This window comes from Hemibagrus wyckioides, linkage group LG02 (assembly GCF_019097595.1).
Source record: "Hemibagrus wyckioides isolate EC202008001 linkage group LG02, SWU_Hwy_1.0, whole genome shotgun sequence".
Lineage (NCBI taxonomy): Eukaryota > Metazoa > Chordata > Actinopteri > Siluriformes > Bagridae > Hemibagrus > Hemibagrus wyckioides.
This window is the reverse complement of record NC_080711.1, coordinates 16,391,713-16,409,854: the sequence shown is the minus strand read 5'-3', so window position 1 is coordinate 16,409,854 and position 18,142 is coordinate 16,391,713. Positions and strand designations below refer to the sequence as shown.

General features: G+C 36.6%; 1 protein-coding gene across 1 annotated transcript in view; it reads right to left on the bottom strand.

The window, feature by feature from the left end:
* LOC131344715 (ras-related protein Rab-26-like) overlaps positions 1–18,142 on the bottom strand; it is a 74,959-nt gene that overhangs the window by 19,056 nt on the left and 37,761 nt on the right. Inside the window, exon 5 of the mRNA XM_058377161.1 lies at positions 14,533–14,585. Within this exon, the coding sequence (XP_058233144.1) occupies positions 14,533–14,585 (53 nt within the window). The remainder of the gene's footprint in view (positions 1–14,532; positions 14,586–18,142) is intronic.

Below are 18,142 nucleotides of genomic sequence, written 5' to 3'. Positions count from 1 at the left end.
AACTCAGACAACACCACTGCCCGGGGATGAGCCAGCACTCGACCTCGAGAGCCACCAGGTGAGATCCATGCTGAGAAAGATCGATATCACCAAAGCATCGACCCTATTCATACATGACTGCAAACCCATCCACTCCTCCAACACCATAGTTAAGTTTGCTGACAACACCACAATAGTGGGACTGATATCAGGACATGACGAGACACACTACAGAGAGGAGGTCCAACATTTGGTTGAATGATGTGTGGAGAACGACCTGGTTCTGAATACCACGAAAACAAAGGAGATCGTTGTGGACTACAGGAGAACCCAGAAAACGACACCTCCACCTGTCCATATAAACGGTACAGAGGTGGAAAGGGTTAACAACATCAAATTCCTGGGTCTGCACATAACAAAGGACTTAACATGGACCTTCACTTACTTAGTGAAGAAAGCTCAATAAAGGCTCTTCTTCCTAAGAAAACTTAACAAAGCCAAAGTACCCTCTCAGCTCCTAGTAAATTTCTACAGGAGTACAATAGAGAGCATTCTGCCACTGCATCACAGTGTGGTACACCAGCTGCACCACAGAGAACCGTAGAGACCTGGTTTGGATAGTCAAGACTGCACAAAGGATTGTAGGAACCAAGCCTCCCAAACTAGACACGGTTTATGCTAGCCGTCTACACAAGAGAGCTAGCAACATCATTAAGGACCCAACCCACCCAGGACACAAACTGTTTGTGCCCCTCCCATCAGGCAAAAGGTATAGGACAATCAGGCACACACAAACAGACTAAGGAACCTGCATCACCCTGTTCATTCATCAACTCTGTATTTATTCATCTTTGGTATTTCTCTGTATATTCTTATTCTTATATTGTATTTTTTTATAATATTTTTTATTTTATATTTCTTTATATTGTTATAATGTAAATTTGACTCTGCTTTTTGCTGCTGGTCTCTGAGAGCTACCAACCAAATTTCGTTGTATCACTACAATGACAATAAAGACTCTTGTCTCTTTATCTTTAATATTATTAGGATGAACAGAGACAGGAGTGTGGCCCAAAAACGTTCACCTGACGAACTTGGGCACAAAATCAGCAACGATGGTGAAGCAACACAACAGCAAAAAGTCCAAGCCAACAATTACCAGGGAAGAGAAACAAAGGACAACACACACGAGCAGCCAAAGGTCCTTGCAAAGGAAGAGTCCTGAGCTATAACTCTGAATAGGTTAATCCAAAACACAGAGTGAGAAATCCAGCTGAAGGTGACAACAGAGAAAGACTGGCAGAGACAAAAGACAGGACGATTCAACATCAACCCAGGAGAGATCATCTGGCAAGGAAGGCATGCCAACAGCGTGTTTATATAGCGCTGGGGCGCACAAAGAGTGGTGAACCTGGAAGTGCTCCGTCCACGATGACTGCCGCCCCGGAAATGACCACCGCGGATGTTCGGTGGAGTCCCTAAAAATGCTAATACTTATTATTACTTATTTTTGGAGTTTAAACCCTAAATATGACCCCAATCATGCTCCCAAAACACTTTAATTTCATTTAAAAGTTAGCTTAATTCATTACCCTTAAAAAAGAAATAAATGGTTGACATAAAAATAGAGTACAGTATCGCCTGTAAAAAAAAGACATCACACATAGAAAGCGACATAGCTACCAGGCAATCAGCAGCTAGATAAAACTGTTAACACTCTGTGATTGACTACTTCCAACCCTTCCAGCCAATAGGATGTCGTAATGATTTCGGCGACATTCAATATCATTAAAATAACATTTATATTTTATTTATATTGATATTTTGTTGATTTTACCTTTATATTTATATTACTTAATTAATAAACTAAACTTTTCTTACTAATTTCACATTAAAAAGCATGAAAATGTATAAATTGCCACAAAATTAGCCGTAAAAACTTTTGCAGGATTTGCAAATTAGTTATATTCCAAAGAAAATTTCACCGATCACTGAAGCCGCGAATCGTGAGACGCGTATCTGCGAGGTATTACTGTATATGCAATTACATTTACAATAAAGTTAACATTCTGCACCTTACCTTCATAGTTACATTTAAAAAGCAATGTTACATTTAAATGAGCAACGAGCTTGTGTGCAGAAAACAGTGTAAAGTGTACCACAGCCTAAAGGATATTACTCTGAAATGCATTCGTATAAGAACCTTAAATTAACCATGCCGCTCTGTGTCACATTAATATACTGATGTCCAGAGGAGCTGGGGTCAATGTTTTCCCTGAATCATTCACAGTTACACAGATCCACAATTAATTGCTTTCTTAAGTCATGAAAGAAATGGCTGTGGTTAATTAGATTAATCTCACACTAAAAATATGAAAAAAATCTAACCTTTATTTGAAGTAAATTCAAAGTAAAATGTATTTTCAAAAAAATGTGTTACAATAATAGATATCCCTGAATTTAGTAGCTTATCCAACCTCCCATTGGACAGCTGACGCTTCTCCTTTAATAATTGATGAGATCTGAAAATACAGAGCAAAAACTCTGATACCACTCCAAGTATTTCTACAGATCCTCAAGCATTCTTGGTGATCTCTTGTGCTCTCTCCTCTTCAGCTAACCCCAAAGGATTTTAGTGGGGATTCAATCAGAGGACTATGATAGCCATGTCAAAAACTTTATTCTGTGTAACTGAACCATTATTTTTATGTACATACATAATAATGCCATTGTATCATAACAAGGTGCCTAGGTGCCAAATTTAAAGTGGGGGTCAGTTTTTTTTCTGTAAAATCATCCTTTTTCTATGACACTCATGCTTTGAGTGTTTGTTGCCATAGAGCTCTATTTTAGCCTCGTCTCTGTAGTGCCTCACGTTTCAAGACTGTTGCAGCAATTAAGGAATTTAATATCAGTAGACATTATGAAATTATCACTGCAATAAGGGTAATAAGAGAGGCAAAAGAAATTGAAACAGTTGGAGTCTATACTGGCAGAAGCAACTTCTTATCAGAACAAATGTGGCACAGAACCTTACTAGGGCTAATAAGTGGAGATTATGGAATTTCTTGATAGACTCTTTTACTATAGTGGCCAATGTCATATTTGCTAAAATAAGTACAAATTTATACATTTATGTCTTACAACTACAGCTGCTAGATGATATCCTGCTGCAGTTCTTCCACTTAAATTAAATTTTATCATTTTAAACTTTAATATTTTGGTGATTGGCCCTTGGGTCATTTGATGTTGTCTAATCTGGCCCATTGCATTATTTATGAAGATCAACCCACTTTTATGTAGTTAAATTTGTGTGATCTCTATTTCTCTACATTTGTAAATATCTAACAGAATTTCACCACTGTGTCAACTAATATTTAAACACCGCTGTGACAGGAAAACATTGAACTGACTCTAGTAGTTGATTCAGCAGTGTAGAAGACTCTAATAGTATGATATGCCAGTGACCAATCCCTATAAATGCAACATGTTACATTTCCATTTGTCATAATCTCCACAGTGATGTATTATGGATAAATCTCCAAGTTGGGAGATTTAAAGTTTAAAGTTTCAAGTAACACTTTTATGTCCATACTGCTACATCAGTCAGCTATACTGTTATGCTTCATGGCATAGATTTTTGCTACTCAATAATGACAGTATTATTTGCTGCCCCATTCACAGTGAAATGATTAATGCTAAATAAATTGAATGATTATATAAATAGGACATCATCGATCAAACAGCATTGAAAAATTAAAAACTAAATTAATAAGATGGCTTTGATCTTCATCCCAGGTTTCAGTATTGTTTTAAATAAAGGTAATATTCTAATATTTACTCATATTTTAATATTAACTTTTTAAATTTTGTAAAGCTACTCAACATTTTTGGAACAATGGTCTTTCATCCACCCCAATCATAGTTCACAAGCAGACCATACCAAGAAAATGCCTGACCCATTGTAACAACCAGAAATGGCTCCATCAAAAATAGAGCACATTTTCCAAACCAGGTAGATAAATCTAAACCTCAGAGCAGCATGACACCATTCAGTTGGTTGGCACAGAACTATGTCTGCATGCAGAGTAAGGCACTTGGAGAGCTTATACAAAGGCATAGCCAGGTGCAGCACATTTTCACTGATTACCTGCGCAAGAGAACATTTTTTTTTTTTTCAGCATTTCTTCTTAGCATTTTTATATGGTAATTAATATTAACTTATGATGATTAATTCTCTCTCTCTCTCTCTCTCTCTCTCTCTCTCTCTCTCTCTCTTACTGTTAATCTACATACTACACTACTGTGCCTGACTACGTCTGCTCTTAGGTCCTGCCTGAGCCACAATTCTGGATGGAGCCTTGTTCACCTGAATATTATGGCTGCTGCAGAGAATGCCCCCACATGGCTAACCTAATGATAACCATGGATTGCTAGATGGCACCATACAGACACCCTAAATATGGCTGTGAATGTACTTTACATACATCATAAGCTTCACCGTGGCTTACAAACATGACTTCCATGGACTCTCACTTCCAGCAACCGCCTGCACTCCCATGATTATAGACACCATCATTCTAATTGTGTTCATTTGTTTTATAAGCACCTCTGTTTCACTGTGCACTTTGCAAAGTATACAGTTAGTTGTTTCTGACATTTACCAAGCCTGGTTACCTGGTTATTAGATTTAGTTTTTTCTTTGTTCTCGACTACAATTTTGCCTAGCCTGACTGGGTCCTGTTTATTGTCTAATTAACTTGTGCTTGTTTTGTCCCTGCTCTTTGCCTGACATTTGTTGGATTGTTCACTTCTTATAAGTCTTATTTCACTTTCTGCCCCTATTTTTTAACTGTTGTCTAATTTTTGGAATATTCCTAATTTTGTGACGATTTGTAATAAACAACCTGCATTTGCATTCTACCTCCAAGTGTTTGCTTCCCTGAGAACAGCAACCTTTTAATATAGTTTACGAGGAAGACCATATGTGACTGGCACAATCTGGGGTCACAAATGTATTTATAAAGCTGAATATAAACTATGTATGAAATTAGCAAATAATTGTCTGCTATTATAATGACATTACACAAAAATTAGTCAACATACTGTGCTTATACTTGTATGCCAGAATATTTTGGCATAAAGCCGAAGGTTAGTAGAGACACAATACAAAATTTTTCAAACATATTTTTTGCTATGACAGTTGTTTCAGCACACTGCAAAAACATTTTGGGTAATTAGTTAATGGACTTCATGAATATGAACAAGCATATTTATTAAAACCTAATAGTGTCAATTCAAAGATATTAATAAATTCATAAAATGTCAATTTACAAATGAAAGAATGTGTAATTGTCCCAGCCGGGATCCTCGCCCTAGGCGGGGCGCGAACCCAGGCCGTCCATGGTGCGTGCCCACGCTAGCACGCGGCTGAATGCAGACCCAGACATAAAATTCAGCGAAGCGCTGCTTTTATTCACATGAAGACACGACATGGGAAGACAAACAGGATACGAGACATGGTGTGGTTAAAAATGGAAAATAAAGACGGAACAGGCACAAAAGGATCCCTATTTATAGGGCTAGACATTAGGGTAAACTGGGTACAGGTGAGACAATCAGGGGAGAGAATAGGACAGGTAATCACAAGACACACACGAACAAGCAGGCTTCTGAGGTTCACCTGCCAGCGCCTTCCTCAGGCCTGGCAGGGAACAGTCCAGCATTTCCTGACAGTAATTACTGAAATGTGTACAAAACATGGTGATCAATAAATCTTGTGAGAGATTTTCTGTTTCAAGACAAACTGTAATGCATAACAATTGCTGGCATTCTGTAAATTATGGAGATACTAGATACTAGGTGCATAAACTATCAACCAAATGTATATCATGAACACTATATTTTTTCTTTAATCATTGATTTATGTAGTCAATTTAAAAAAAATTATGAGCCAATAGGATTACCAGCTCAGTATTGATCGCATAAGACATTAATTCCATTTGTTATGAAGAGGTTACAGAAGCTGTATTATTATTTGAGAATTGCCCTTGGCTGCTAAATCATATGGTCGAGAGTTTCAAAAACAGCAAGTATGGCATGTACATACGTTCTGAAATGTCATTGAAGTATATCAAAAATAATACAGAAAGACTGTATTGATTGGATTTCTGTATGATAAATGAACCTGACTGATGAGATTTTGTCAGGGATTGACCCTCTGTCAGGGGCTCATCCTCAAACACAAGTGAATTCTCCTAGACTCAAGACATCAATACAACAGCAATCAGTCACAATGACAAGTGACCTCTAAAATACATGACTTTACAAGATCTGTCTATTTCCTCTAATCTGCTACTGGACTATTCATCACAGCAAAAACCTACTTTGGCAATCATGCTGCCTTATATTTAAACTGAAAGATGATTTTATCAAAAAGGACATATAAGTGAGATCAAATTCAACCCAATTAAAGGAACCACCTGTGATCCAAGTGCCAGACAATAAATTATACAAGAACTGCTAGGGAGGTATAGCAGTGAGAACTATAACTGAACACAATGGTTTGAGCAAGGGCTAGTGCTCAGGAGTATCACAAGCATCATATTAGTCAGTGGAAATATAGTCTCACTGTGTGAATACAATTAACTGTGTATGACAATTATACATTGTATGAAACCTGCAACAAGAACATTGCCTTTAGGTTGACTTATTGATATATACATTTTAATTATATCCATATTGACTGGCACTGGTTCTGTTTCTTGTGATTATGTAGTATTTCACAACATGCCAATACTGTACACATTTCTTTATTATGGAAATAATTTATTTTGGCAAACGGTTTGAATACTAATTAGGCTGTCTTACATGGACCACAAGCTATCAAGGCCACAAATGTAATAAGCTTGAATATATTGTGTGCATGTGATGAATGTAATGGGATCTGATGTCTAGTCATGCAAAAAGTAGCATATAGTGTGACCACCTGCACCTGCTGGCATTTAAAATCCTTTAATGGCAGCAAATTAAGTGGGTGGCTCTCAGCTTTGAAATAAGAAGCAGAAACTGTAATTCACATTATGGTTGCAGAATAAATCTCTATTACATGTCCATACATTAATTAGTTTTATTAACTTGAGTAAATAGTTACTAACAGTGTGTGTACTCAAAAATGTGGGTCACTTGAAGGATTTAACTCTTCAATTGGCACTCTTTAATTTTTAATATATTTTTCTAAAATATTAAATTGAACAGATTAGCATTAAAATCAGCAAGTAGAAGAAAATCTAGATGTAAATCTTCAGAGTTTAGATGTACACCTAGGTTAATACAGTTAATACAGAATGGTAACTCTAAATGATGGGTATTTGGGAATCAAGGGTCACTTATCTCAACATAGAAGTATTAAAAATAACAAGTGCAAATAAAAATGTTAACTCCTTTCTAGAGATCCACTTTTGTTTGAACAAACCTCTGCCCTACAAGAACTGCCTGCACACATTGTGAATGACACAAATTTGAGAGTGTCATCATTGCAGTGATAAAATTAAGAAACTAGCAGTGCATGCAATCACTGAGAAGGCAGCACATATGACTAGATTATAATAGCTATAATAGTCTATTAGCTATGAGGAATAATGTTTAAAAAACTATCAAATTAAAATTTACATTTTGCAATGTGCAGAGAATTTATTCATATTCAAATTTCAGATAGTCCAGGAGTGTCCTTAGTGATTAATATTGCTAGTTTAGGAATGATCACAAAACCCAGTGGGATTCTATCTGTAATTGTCATGAAAAACCTGCATTAAGTGGATGCAAATGCAAATATATGATCTTTAATCAAAGTGCAAGCAAACAATTAAAAACAATATTATGATCAAAATCATAATCAGAAGCAGGCAATGGTCAGGCAATCAACAAACAGAATATCAAAGGCAGTGGCAAAAACACAGGTAAACGAGGGAAAAGCAATAGTCAAAACCAAGAATTCAGAATAATGGTAATATCAGACATAGAGCATATAATGAGCAAATACTTTGATGTTTGTTGAAAGAATGAAATTTTTTTAATTTTTAAACTATGAGTATTCATGTGGCTGAGTAAACTTTTAATCAGTAGCTGGGAAAATGTGAGTGGGGAAGAGAGAGAGAGAATCATCATAAGTTAATCTTAACATGTACAAAAATGCTGAGAAAATGGTGTAAGTAAAATACAATAGTTCTCTAGGATGTGTAAGGGTGATTAGTCTCTTCCACACCCATGAGGAATGCAAATGAGCCAGCAAATGGGGACAGCACATAATCTGTGTTGTTGACATGGTTGCTTGATCAGATAACAAAATCCTCCTTTATAATCTCTTTTAAAATGCTTAATAATCCTTTGAGCATTAATGTAAAATACCCTTTAATCCTGATTCAACGCATAATAAATAAGAAATGTTAATTAAGATAATGGTACTTTGGTTCTCAGTATCTGCCTCGGTTTGTTTAGTATGCTGTTGAGATTCTTTTGCTCACAATATTTTTAACCATGTGTTTCCAGTGCCACAACCAATCCTTGAAGGGTGTGACATGGTTTTTGAAGTTATGGATCTTGGGGTGGGAGGATGTTTTGATGTCCTTTGAATTTGTTGACTACATTAAAGTAAATGCTAAAGCTTCTGGTAGCATACATTTTAGATCCTGTACTGTAACCTGCATTTCTAACTGAAGCTTCTGTATAAGATTTAAGATTTGAGACGAATAAGATTTATGGTTGAATCTCTTCATCCTTATGGCTGTCCCTGCATTTTTCCTTGGTTAAGGCAGGGTTAAATTCTTTGCTTAAGGACCCAACAGTGGGAGCTTGGTGATGCCACTGTTGTGGTTTTGATGTCATGACTGCTGAGCCACTACTCCCTCAATTCTGGGTTATACTGCACACAAAATTTTTCAGCATTTACATAACATCTTTTGCTCACAGACAATTGTTCAGTCAGTCTTTTTAATGACATTTTTTCTTTTTTCCTAGGCCCCCTTTCGAAAGAAATGAAAATAGCCTACTCTTTTAAAAAAAATCCATTCCATCTTTCTACATTTTTGGATTAATATCTTTATTTTTCATTTCAGTGCAGAGTCTTCCAGACTGTATTGTGAATTTTTCATTCAGCATGCACGTACCTATTGAAAATAAGGTTTGGTAACAATGCATGTTCATCAGTATAGCAGAAGACTGATTAATAATTGTGCGAAGAGTACACTACAAGCATATCTGTGAACTAACTTTAAAAAGAAATATGATAGCCACAATTTCTTAGCAAAGCAGTGGATTAGATTTCATAAACTTGGTTTAATTGTCTTAATTTTTAATTACATATGTCACATTAAATGGGTTAAATGAGTAGACTGGCTAGTGAGCTGGCTAAAATGCAAATGCAGGGTTATTAAAAGATCATCGCAGACAATCCCAAGGTTGATGCGAATTCAGGGTGAAAGACATAGTAACTGAATATGCCAGGCTAGGGTAAACTCGTAAACTATATAGAATTCATTCAAAACAAGAATGTCAATCAAAACAAAAGGCTCTGTATTGTTACCGACAGATTGCTAGAAGGAGATTTCATAAAGAACTGAAGATTGCCCAGGTAATATGATGCAGTCTGTAGTTCATTAGCTGGCTAAGGGTCTTGAATTTGTAATGAGAAATAGAGTCTGTGTTATTGAGTGATGCAGGATGTAATATTCACTGAGTGTCCTGGCAGATGCATTTTTGATTTAACCTAGCAGTGACATTATATAAGCAAGAGTATTGTAATAAAATGGAATCCCCAAATTAAGCTGTAGAATTACTCTGTTACACATAAACAAATGGAAATATAAGGGAGCTAAGCTGAAAAATAAGCACAGAGTTCAAATACAATTAAATAGTCGAGCTGCACATTTCTCATGGGAAAATTATCTCACTTATAACACTAGAGCAACAAGCTGATACAAATGTGCTTAAGGAGCAGAAGAGCTTTTTAATGAACAAAGGAGAACATTAATGTATGCCAGTCTAAGTCAAAGACTAAAGTAAATCTAATCTAAAAACAGCCTGCCAACCTCTCATAGGGCTAAGGTTTGTGGACACTTGACCATCACACCCAGACGAGGTTTGAATATTCCATTCTAGATTTAGTTTTCTTTAATTTTATAATAACCTCCAATCTTCAACCTGATTATGTAACATGGCTAAGGAAATTTGCCCATACAGCCCAAAGAGCATTAGCAGGGTTGGGTACCAGGGACGATTATAGGATTTTCATTTAAGGGGGGCTCATATGAAATTTAAAGGGGACTGAGGCGATCACGAATTTGTGTACAGTTTACAGAGAATCACAGATTGTTTAGGGGTGCTGAGTAGAAATGTTAGGAGGGCTAAAGCCCACCTAAAACTGGCCTAGTGATGCCCATGTTGGGTACTCAGTTTGAGTTCTAACCCTAGGTGGGATTGGATACAGGGCTCTGTGCAGGTCTCACTCACTCATGCACCTCACTTTGAGCACAAGGCTCCAGATGGGGATTCCCCTCTAGTGTCAATGTATAGAGCAATTTTCCAGCAATTCTGATTCGCCAAGTTTTGTAGACAGATTTCAGGGGAATGCTCGATGAGGGTAGAGGTGGTTTGTGGCACTGTCTTGACTGGAGTCAGTAGGATTCGCAGGAACTGGTCATTACAGACTTAGCTGAGGTTCTGAAACTTCTATTGATTTTGAAGGTTATGATTTTTCTTGAGGTTAAAGATTGACAAAGTTTTCTGAGGCTGTTGATTTGCAAGAACCCAAAATTTCTTAGGTGTTAGAAGTTTTTTTTAACCCTTTCTAGTTTGGCTGCCCCCAGTGTTTCCCTCAGTCAGCATAATCTTAAATTAGGGTGTAAATTGCATTCTCTGCCTATGAGATTAATCAGTATGTTGTCTCTATAATAATAAACGATACCTGAGGATACACATAACACCAAACATACATAAATACTGCTCATCCGGTCACAAAGCTGTTAAAAAAATCATACAAATAAAAATAAACAAAGTGAATACACAAAAATAAAAGAAATACGGATTACATACACATGTAGCGCGCTTCGGCCACGTGTAAAGCACCTGAAACTCATTTACTATAGCAAACTGAGTTCTTCCTATTAGTCTAATCGGAAACAAAATTGCCCCAAACACATACCCAAAGTGACACTTAATTTCAAAATAAAATCAAAATATATCTATTAATACATAACAATATGACCGGAGAGAGATTTTACCTGCTATTCACCTCTACACTTCAACCGGGACTGATGAATGAATGACTGATGCAACTTAATTTTCACCCGCATTGCCTGTGGGTGTCGCTAATTCCCCCCTTTTCAGGTATATTGAATAAAAATATACACTGTACTTATAAACAATACATAATAAACAATATATAATAAAACTATTTCACAACTAGAAAAGTATTTTCATAATCAGTTCATAATAAGTTTCTTCTTTTCCCCTGTTAGACATACAGTGACATTCTACATAAATTTGCTCATCTGACACGATGCTAAGCACGGGGGGATGTGGTAACTAAATGGTTAAAGTGTTGAACTACTAATTGGAACGTTGTCACTTTGAATCCCAGGTCCACCAAGCTGCCACTGCTGGGCCCCTAAACAAGGCCCTTAACCCTCAGTTGTATAAAATGTCACAATGCTCAGTCACTCTGGATAATAGTGTCTGCCAAATGCCAGAAATGTAAATCTAGGAAAGTATTCAATGATCACAGACATACCAAACAAGACATATTTTGGCTGTTAATTCACTGATCAACCATAATAATGAGTGCTAAATAATAAAACGATTAATAGTGACCTTGGGATTGCAGGCATAATAAATACAAAATACAACCTAGAGGAGAAAAAGTGAGAACTGTGGTTAAGGCAGTGTGCCCTTTAGATTATCTAGTGTTCTGGTGCAGTCTGTTAAAATAGTTGTATTCCTGTGGAAGAATTGTGAGAATTGTGGTGAGAACAGGCTGAATTTTGGGAGAAGAAAATCAAAATGTCTCATTTCTTGAGAAGCCTGCTTTAATCCCTTCCAGAGGCCCTCTCTAGTGAGTCACCTCTTCGGTCTTGAAGATTCTTGGCTGCTATCTTTTGGGCTAGTAATTTGGTCTTGGTCAATAGCCAAAATGAAAATGTTTGAGAAATGCTATAGGATATGATGAATCTTCCCTTGGTCACACTCTCCTTGTTGTACACTGGACAGTTGAAATCTGGCTGGCACAAGCAGGCAGTAATTATCTCAGCTCCTCAGGGTCTGTATGCAGGAGTCCATTAAATTATGGTTCCTATCGCCACACACTTAGAATTACTGTGGACTTCTTTATCCCTGTAACGATGTTTTTGTCCTGCTGGTGCCCTTGGATCCTACATAATGCTACAGCATATAAAAACATCCTATACAATTGTGTGCTTTGAACATTGTGGCAACAAATTGGGGACGCCCCACAGTATGTATGGCAAAATTTTGTTTATACAGTATATAAGCATGTGACATATTACAAGAAAATCATATTAAAGATAACAATTTTTATTATTATATGATCTATGTGATCTATAAGAAAACAAATATTCAACACATTAAATAGTATTTATGAAGATTTGAAAAACAAAGCAAAACAAAATAGGAAAAAAGTCAAATTATGACACATTTAAACAAAATGAATTTGCTTTAATACTACTGTCACACTGACAACCAATTTCAACTCCCTACTACACAGCAGCCTTCACACAATGCTCCTCAGAACTACAGTACATCCCCTAGCACTACACAGCACTGGCCTTTACTCATACACACACCACATAAAGAGAATCCAAAACACCACAAAAAGTAACATTCAGTTCATTCATGTACATGTTTCTGAACACACACACACATATAAACAAACTACAAACCAACACATGCAGCAAAGTATCTAGTTCAGTGTGACTGATCTATCCATTGCTATAATTATCCCGGTTTTTAACTTTGCTCTCGTTCTCTGGTTTCCCTTTTTCACTGTCTTTGTGTTGTGTTTCTGCATGTCTCTTAATGACAGCACTATTTTCCAATTGCTTCTGCCACCTGACAATTTTGTATTACACTACAAATAGTTAAAAAACATCTAGAAATGAGTTAGATCATAAACATATGCATATATTCAGATTCTTCCATTAATGTACTGAGTATTAAATATTGTATAGAATTCAAGCTGTAGTAATATAAAATAATGAACTATTACATATAATTTGACCACTGAACAGTTGACAGCATAAGCAAAACAAGAACTATATAGAAAACCTTGACTGCTTGTCAAATTCTTGGCCACTTGTAATACAATCACCAAATTTGACATTTCTTGTGGAAAAGCATAAGTATAATGAGAGACTGCCAGAGGCCCATAAATGTGGGCAAAAGTGTCTTGAATCTGATTGAGACTGATGACTGCAGGGAAAACGTCTGCAGTTCCTACTAGAAAAACAGTTATAGCATAGAAATATCTAATTGTTTGGTTAGAAAGGTAAAATATATATCTCAAAGATACTTAGATATTGTCTCTTAAACCAGACAATATAATAAATTATTTTAATATATAATATTTCACACAAGAAGCACCTGGCAACTTTCACCAAAAACTGTTGGAGAGTGGTAATACATTCACCAGCATTATTTTCTTATCGATTATCTTATCTATTGATGTTTGAATGTCAACATACACTAAATGGCCAAAAGTTTGTGGATGCCTGACATCATACCCATATTTGGGTCGAAACTATTGCCACAAAGTAGGAAGCACACAGTTAAATAAAATGTCTTAATATGTTGTAGTATTACTAGAATTCCAAAGGGGAAACTAAGAGTACCAAACCTTTTCCAGCATGGTAATGCCTCTGGGCTCAAAGCAACGTCCATGAACACATGGTCTGCATAGGAAGGAAGAACTTGAGAGCACAGAGCCCTGACCTCAACCCCACTGAACACATTTGAGATGAAATGCTGACTGTGCCTCAGGCCTCATTCACCATCAGTGCCTGACCTCAAAAATGCTCTTGTGGTTGAATGAGCAAAATCCCCACTGTTATGTTTCAAAATCTTGTGGAAAGCCTTCCCAGAAGAGTGGAGGTTTTTATAACAGCAAATGGGAGACTTGACCACAGAGATGGTCAACTTACGGTCACATAGTATATGATTCTACCACAGAACCACAGATGTGCACAAACATTTTCTATCTGACAGATTTCTCACAAAACCTGTCAATTATGTCTAAATTCTATATAATTTTATTTTTAGTGGTATATTTTTAATTTTTTCAGCTATTATAGATGATGGTTTACATATGACAGATATTTTCACAATGACATTTTCACAAATGCCCAGTGTTCCTGGATTCCTTATCCACCACAACCTAGACTAGGATAAAGCTATTACATTAAATGACTGAAGGAATGAATTGATCAATTTTATCTGCTATTAGGGAATGTTGCTGCAGGGAACAAATGCACTCTGTAATGTTCTTACCCGAATGTTGTCAAATGATGCTTTGTTGGTAACATCATACAGTAGCAGCAGGGCTAAGAAAAAGAATGGAGGAAGAAAAGGAGGGTAAGTTATGTTTTTATACCTTTTATATATTTAACTCTTTACATATATTTTAAGTGCTATACAAATAAAACTAAATCTAATTGAGTTGAGTAAAACAGTAATGACTTTTTAAAGTTGCCATTCATTCTACTAATAATGCAATAAATTATAAACAAAAAGGCTGCATTTTCTAATTAACTGAAACACAAGCAGAGGTCTTATCAAATATTGTCATTTGGGGTTAGGAAATGTAAAATGAACACAAAATCTTAGTGAACAGGAGGGCACTGCTTCACCTGGATATATAGCAGTTGTAAAATTCCACAGATTAGATTGAAAGGAGTCATATAATCTTGTGAAAGTGAAGCAATATTAATATTTTATTTAATATTGGTGTTAAACACAAACTCTTAAGATGGATACAATCCTTGTTCTCTTGATGTGTACCTTTGTTTATGTACATGAGTGTGTGTTCTGTTTTTATATCTCATATATTAATTAATAGTAGTGTTGTTGCCATAAGAGCGTCATGAGAAAATAAGGGACATGAGATAAAATAATAGAACCTACTTATTCTATGCACCTGTATTCATTCTGCACTCAAGTCCTGGTGTATGTGTACGCTAGAGTAGTTCAGATTTGTCAACTTGCCTGGAGATGTAAAAGTCCAGAGGGTCAAGCACAGTCTTTTCATTAAAATATGGTGATTGGGAGATCATGGTACAGATATCTGTTTTCTGTCTATTTCTAAGAAGAAATATCTGATCTCCCTTTTCAGAGCGCCCACTCTCCAGAATCAACAGTCGGAAGTGCATTTCCCAATAACAATGAATCTTGTTATGTGAATTCCAAGCGATTAAGCAAATGACATTCACAGATCAGCCATAGCATTATGACCACCTGCCTAATATTGTGTTGGTCCCCCTTTTGCTTCCAAAACAGCCTTGACCCAGCAAGGCTTGAACTCCACTACATCCCTGAACGTGTGCTGTGGTATCTGGCACCAAGATGTTAGTAGCAGATCCTTTAATTCCTGTAAGTTGCGAGGTGGGGCCTCCATGGATTGAACTTGTTTGTTCAGTACATCCCACAAATGCTTCACTGGATTGATATCTGGGGGATTTGGAGGCCATGTCAACACCTCAAACTCGTTGTTGTGTTCATCAAACCATTCTTGAACCATTTTTGCTTAGTAGCATGGCACATTATCCTGCTGAAAGGTCTGACACTGTGGTCAGCAGTACGGGGGCACCACAAGGGACTGTTCTCTCTCCGGTCCTGTTCACCATTTACACCTCGGACTGTCAGTATAGCTCAGAGCTCTGCCACATGCAAAAGTTTGCGGACGATACTGCTATCGTTGGCTGTATCAGGAAGGGACAGGAGGAAGAGTACAGAAAACTGATACAGGACTTCGTTGCATGGTGTGCACCTTAACACTACAAAGACCAGGGAGATGGTGGTGGACTTTAGGAGGCCCAGGCCTCAACCTGAGCCTGTGACGATCAATGGTGACTGTGTGGAGTTTGTCAAGACCTACAAGTACCTTGGAGTACTGCTGGATGAAAGAATGGACTGGACTGCCAACACAGACGCTCTGTGCAGGAAAGGACAGAGCCGGCTGTACTTCCTAAGAAGGCTGGCTTCCTTTAACATCTGCAAAAAGCTGCTGCAGATGTTCTATCAGACTGTTGTGGCAAGTGCCCTCTTCTATGAGGCAGTGTGCTGGGGAGGCAGCATAAAGAAGAAGGACACCTTATGACTGGACAAGCTGGTGAGGAAGGCGGGCTCGATTGTGGGCTCAGGTTCCTGTCACTGCCCTGCTCCACTGTCAGACTGAGGAGGTTGTTCCTCCCCCATCCCATACGACTCTTTAATTTGTATTTGGGTGGGATAAGTCAGTGCTGACACTACTCTTCTCTCTGTCCTGGACTGTACAATAAACCACACACTACAAACAATACACTCCGGTTTATATAGAACTCTCAATAACCTGAGATTTGCACAGGACTCATAAACACACAGTTTTTGCACTTATCTTATCTACTTATCTTGTTTTTCACCTCATTCTCCATATTTATTCCTTCAATCTCTGTATTTAGTATTTTTGTTAAATTGTGTAATATTTTGTTATTTGATATATTTTTTGTTATATTTTTGTACCCGAATTTGGGTCTTTTAGTATTTTTGTTATATTTCTTCCTATTTTATCTATTACCTGTGTTGGATGTATTACAGCTACTGTTGGGTGAAAGGAGAAAGTGAGTGAGTAAGTGAAACGTGCTATAAGCACAAAAAACATTATATATATATTGTTATTGATATCATGACTACATTAACAATCAGCCCCTGCACATCACAAAAGCACATGCACCTGAGACAGTAATATCTAATGAACACTAGCATGTTTCTTTCATTTGTAGCATTCATTGTCTAGCATTTTTCATATGCACCTCATGTTCTTGTGTAGTTTCACGTTTGCCTAGTTCTTGCTCTTCTAGTTCATTAAAATATCATCTGTACTTGCAACCACCTCCATATTCTCAATATGCTCAGGGACAGGACATATAAAATACATTAATATATAAAGTGCCATCAAGCAACTATATGGATATAGCAAAATGTTTCACATATTTGAAATAGTTGGAAATGTGCCAGGAAGTGGACCCACTAGCACATTGTATCCCCACACTATAAGGAAGATGGTGAATAAAGTTTGGAATATATTACCCTGGCAAGAAAAGCACATGACTTGCTACATTCACCCAAAAGTTTTGGAAGTACAACTTAGCTGTGCCTGGCATTTTTCAAAATCATCATCTAAATGGCAACATCTATAAACTTTTATAACAACAGGCTGTTTTTTATTGTTAAATAGAAGCTATTCATGAGGAGGCCACACTCATTTTATGGCATTCTATGTATCTCACACTGATTTGAACAAGGTACGTCTGGTATAAATGTCATCTATATATTTATCTTATTTTATCTATATTTTTTATCTTTAAAAATATCATTTGTCATTTCAGCTTAAAATGTTGTATTTGTATGTATAAACATTAGTATTAGTTTTGGTTGTAAGAAACATAAGCACTCTTGATTCAAATTGATCTAATTAATTGCATCAAAACTAACTGTTGCATTTTTTAGTGCATTTTCCAGTTAATTGCACTTATTGTTTATATTAGTTTGGTTTAATTTAAAACAGTGCAAACAGTGTTGTTTTTTCCAGAGTAAAATGTTTAGTGTAGGAAAGTGTTGATTCTGGAGTTGTTTTTACACCCAGTTTGTTGAGCAACTGAGGTTAAAAATGCTTAAAAATGTATAATTGCGCAATGTTTATAACTAGACATATACTTAAAAAAATTTACAGTAAGTACCCAACTTACGAACATTCGAGTTGCGAACATTCACAGATATGAATAGTCTTTGCATTACGAACATTCGTAAATGCAAACAAATAGCGGAAGTAGCTCACGAGACTGCGGGACATTGTCAAAGTTGTGCTGCTGTGTGCTTACTGTACAGTGTGTACAGTAGTACAGTG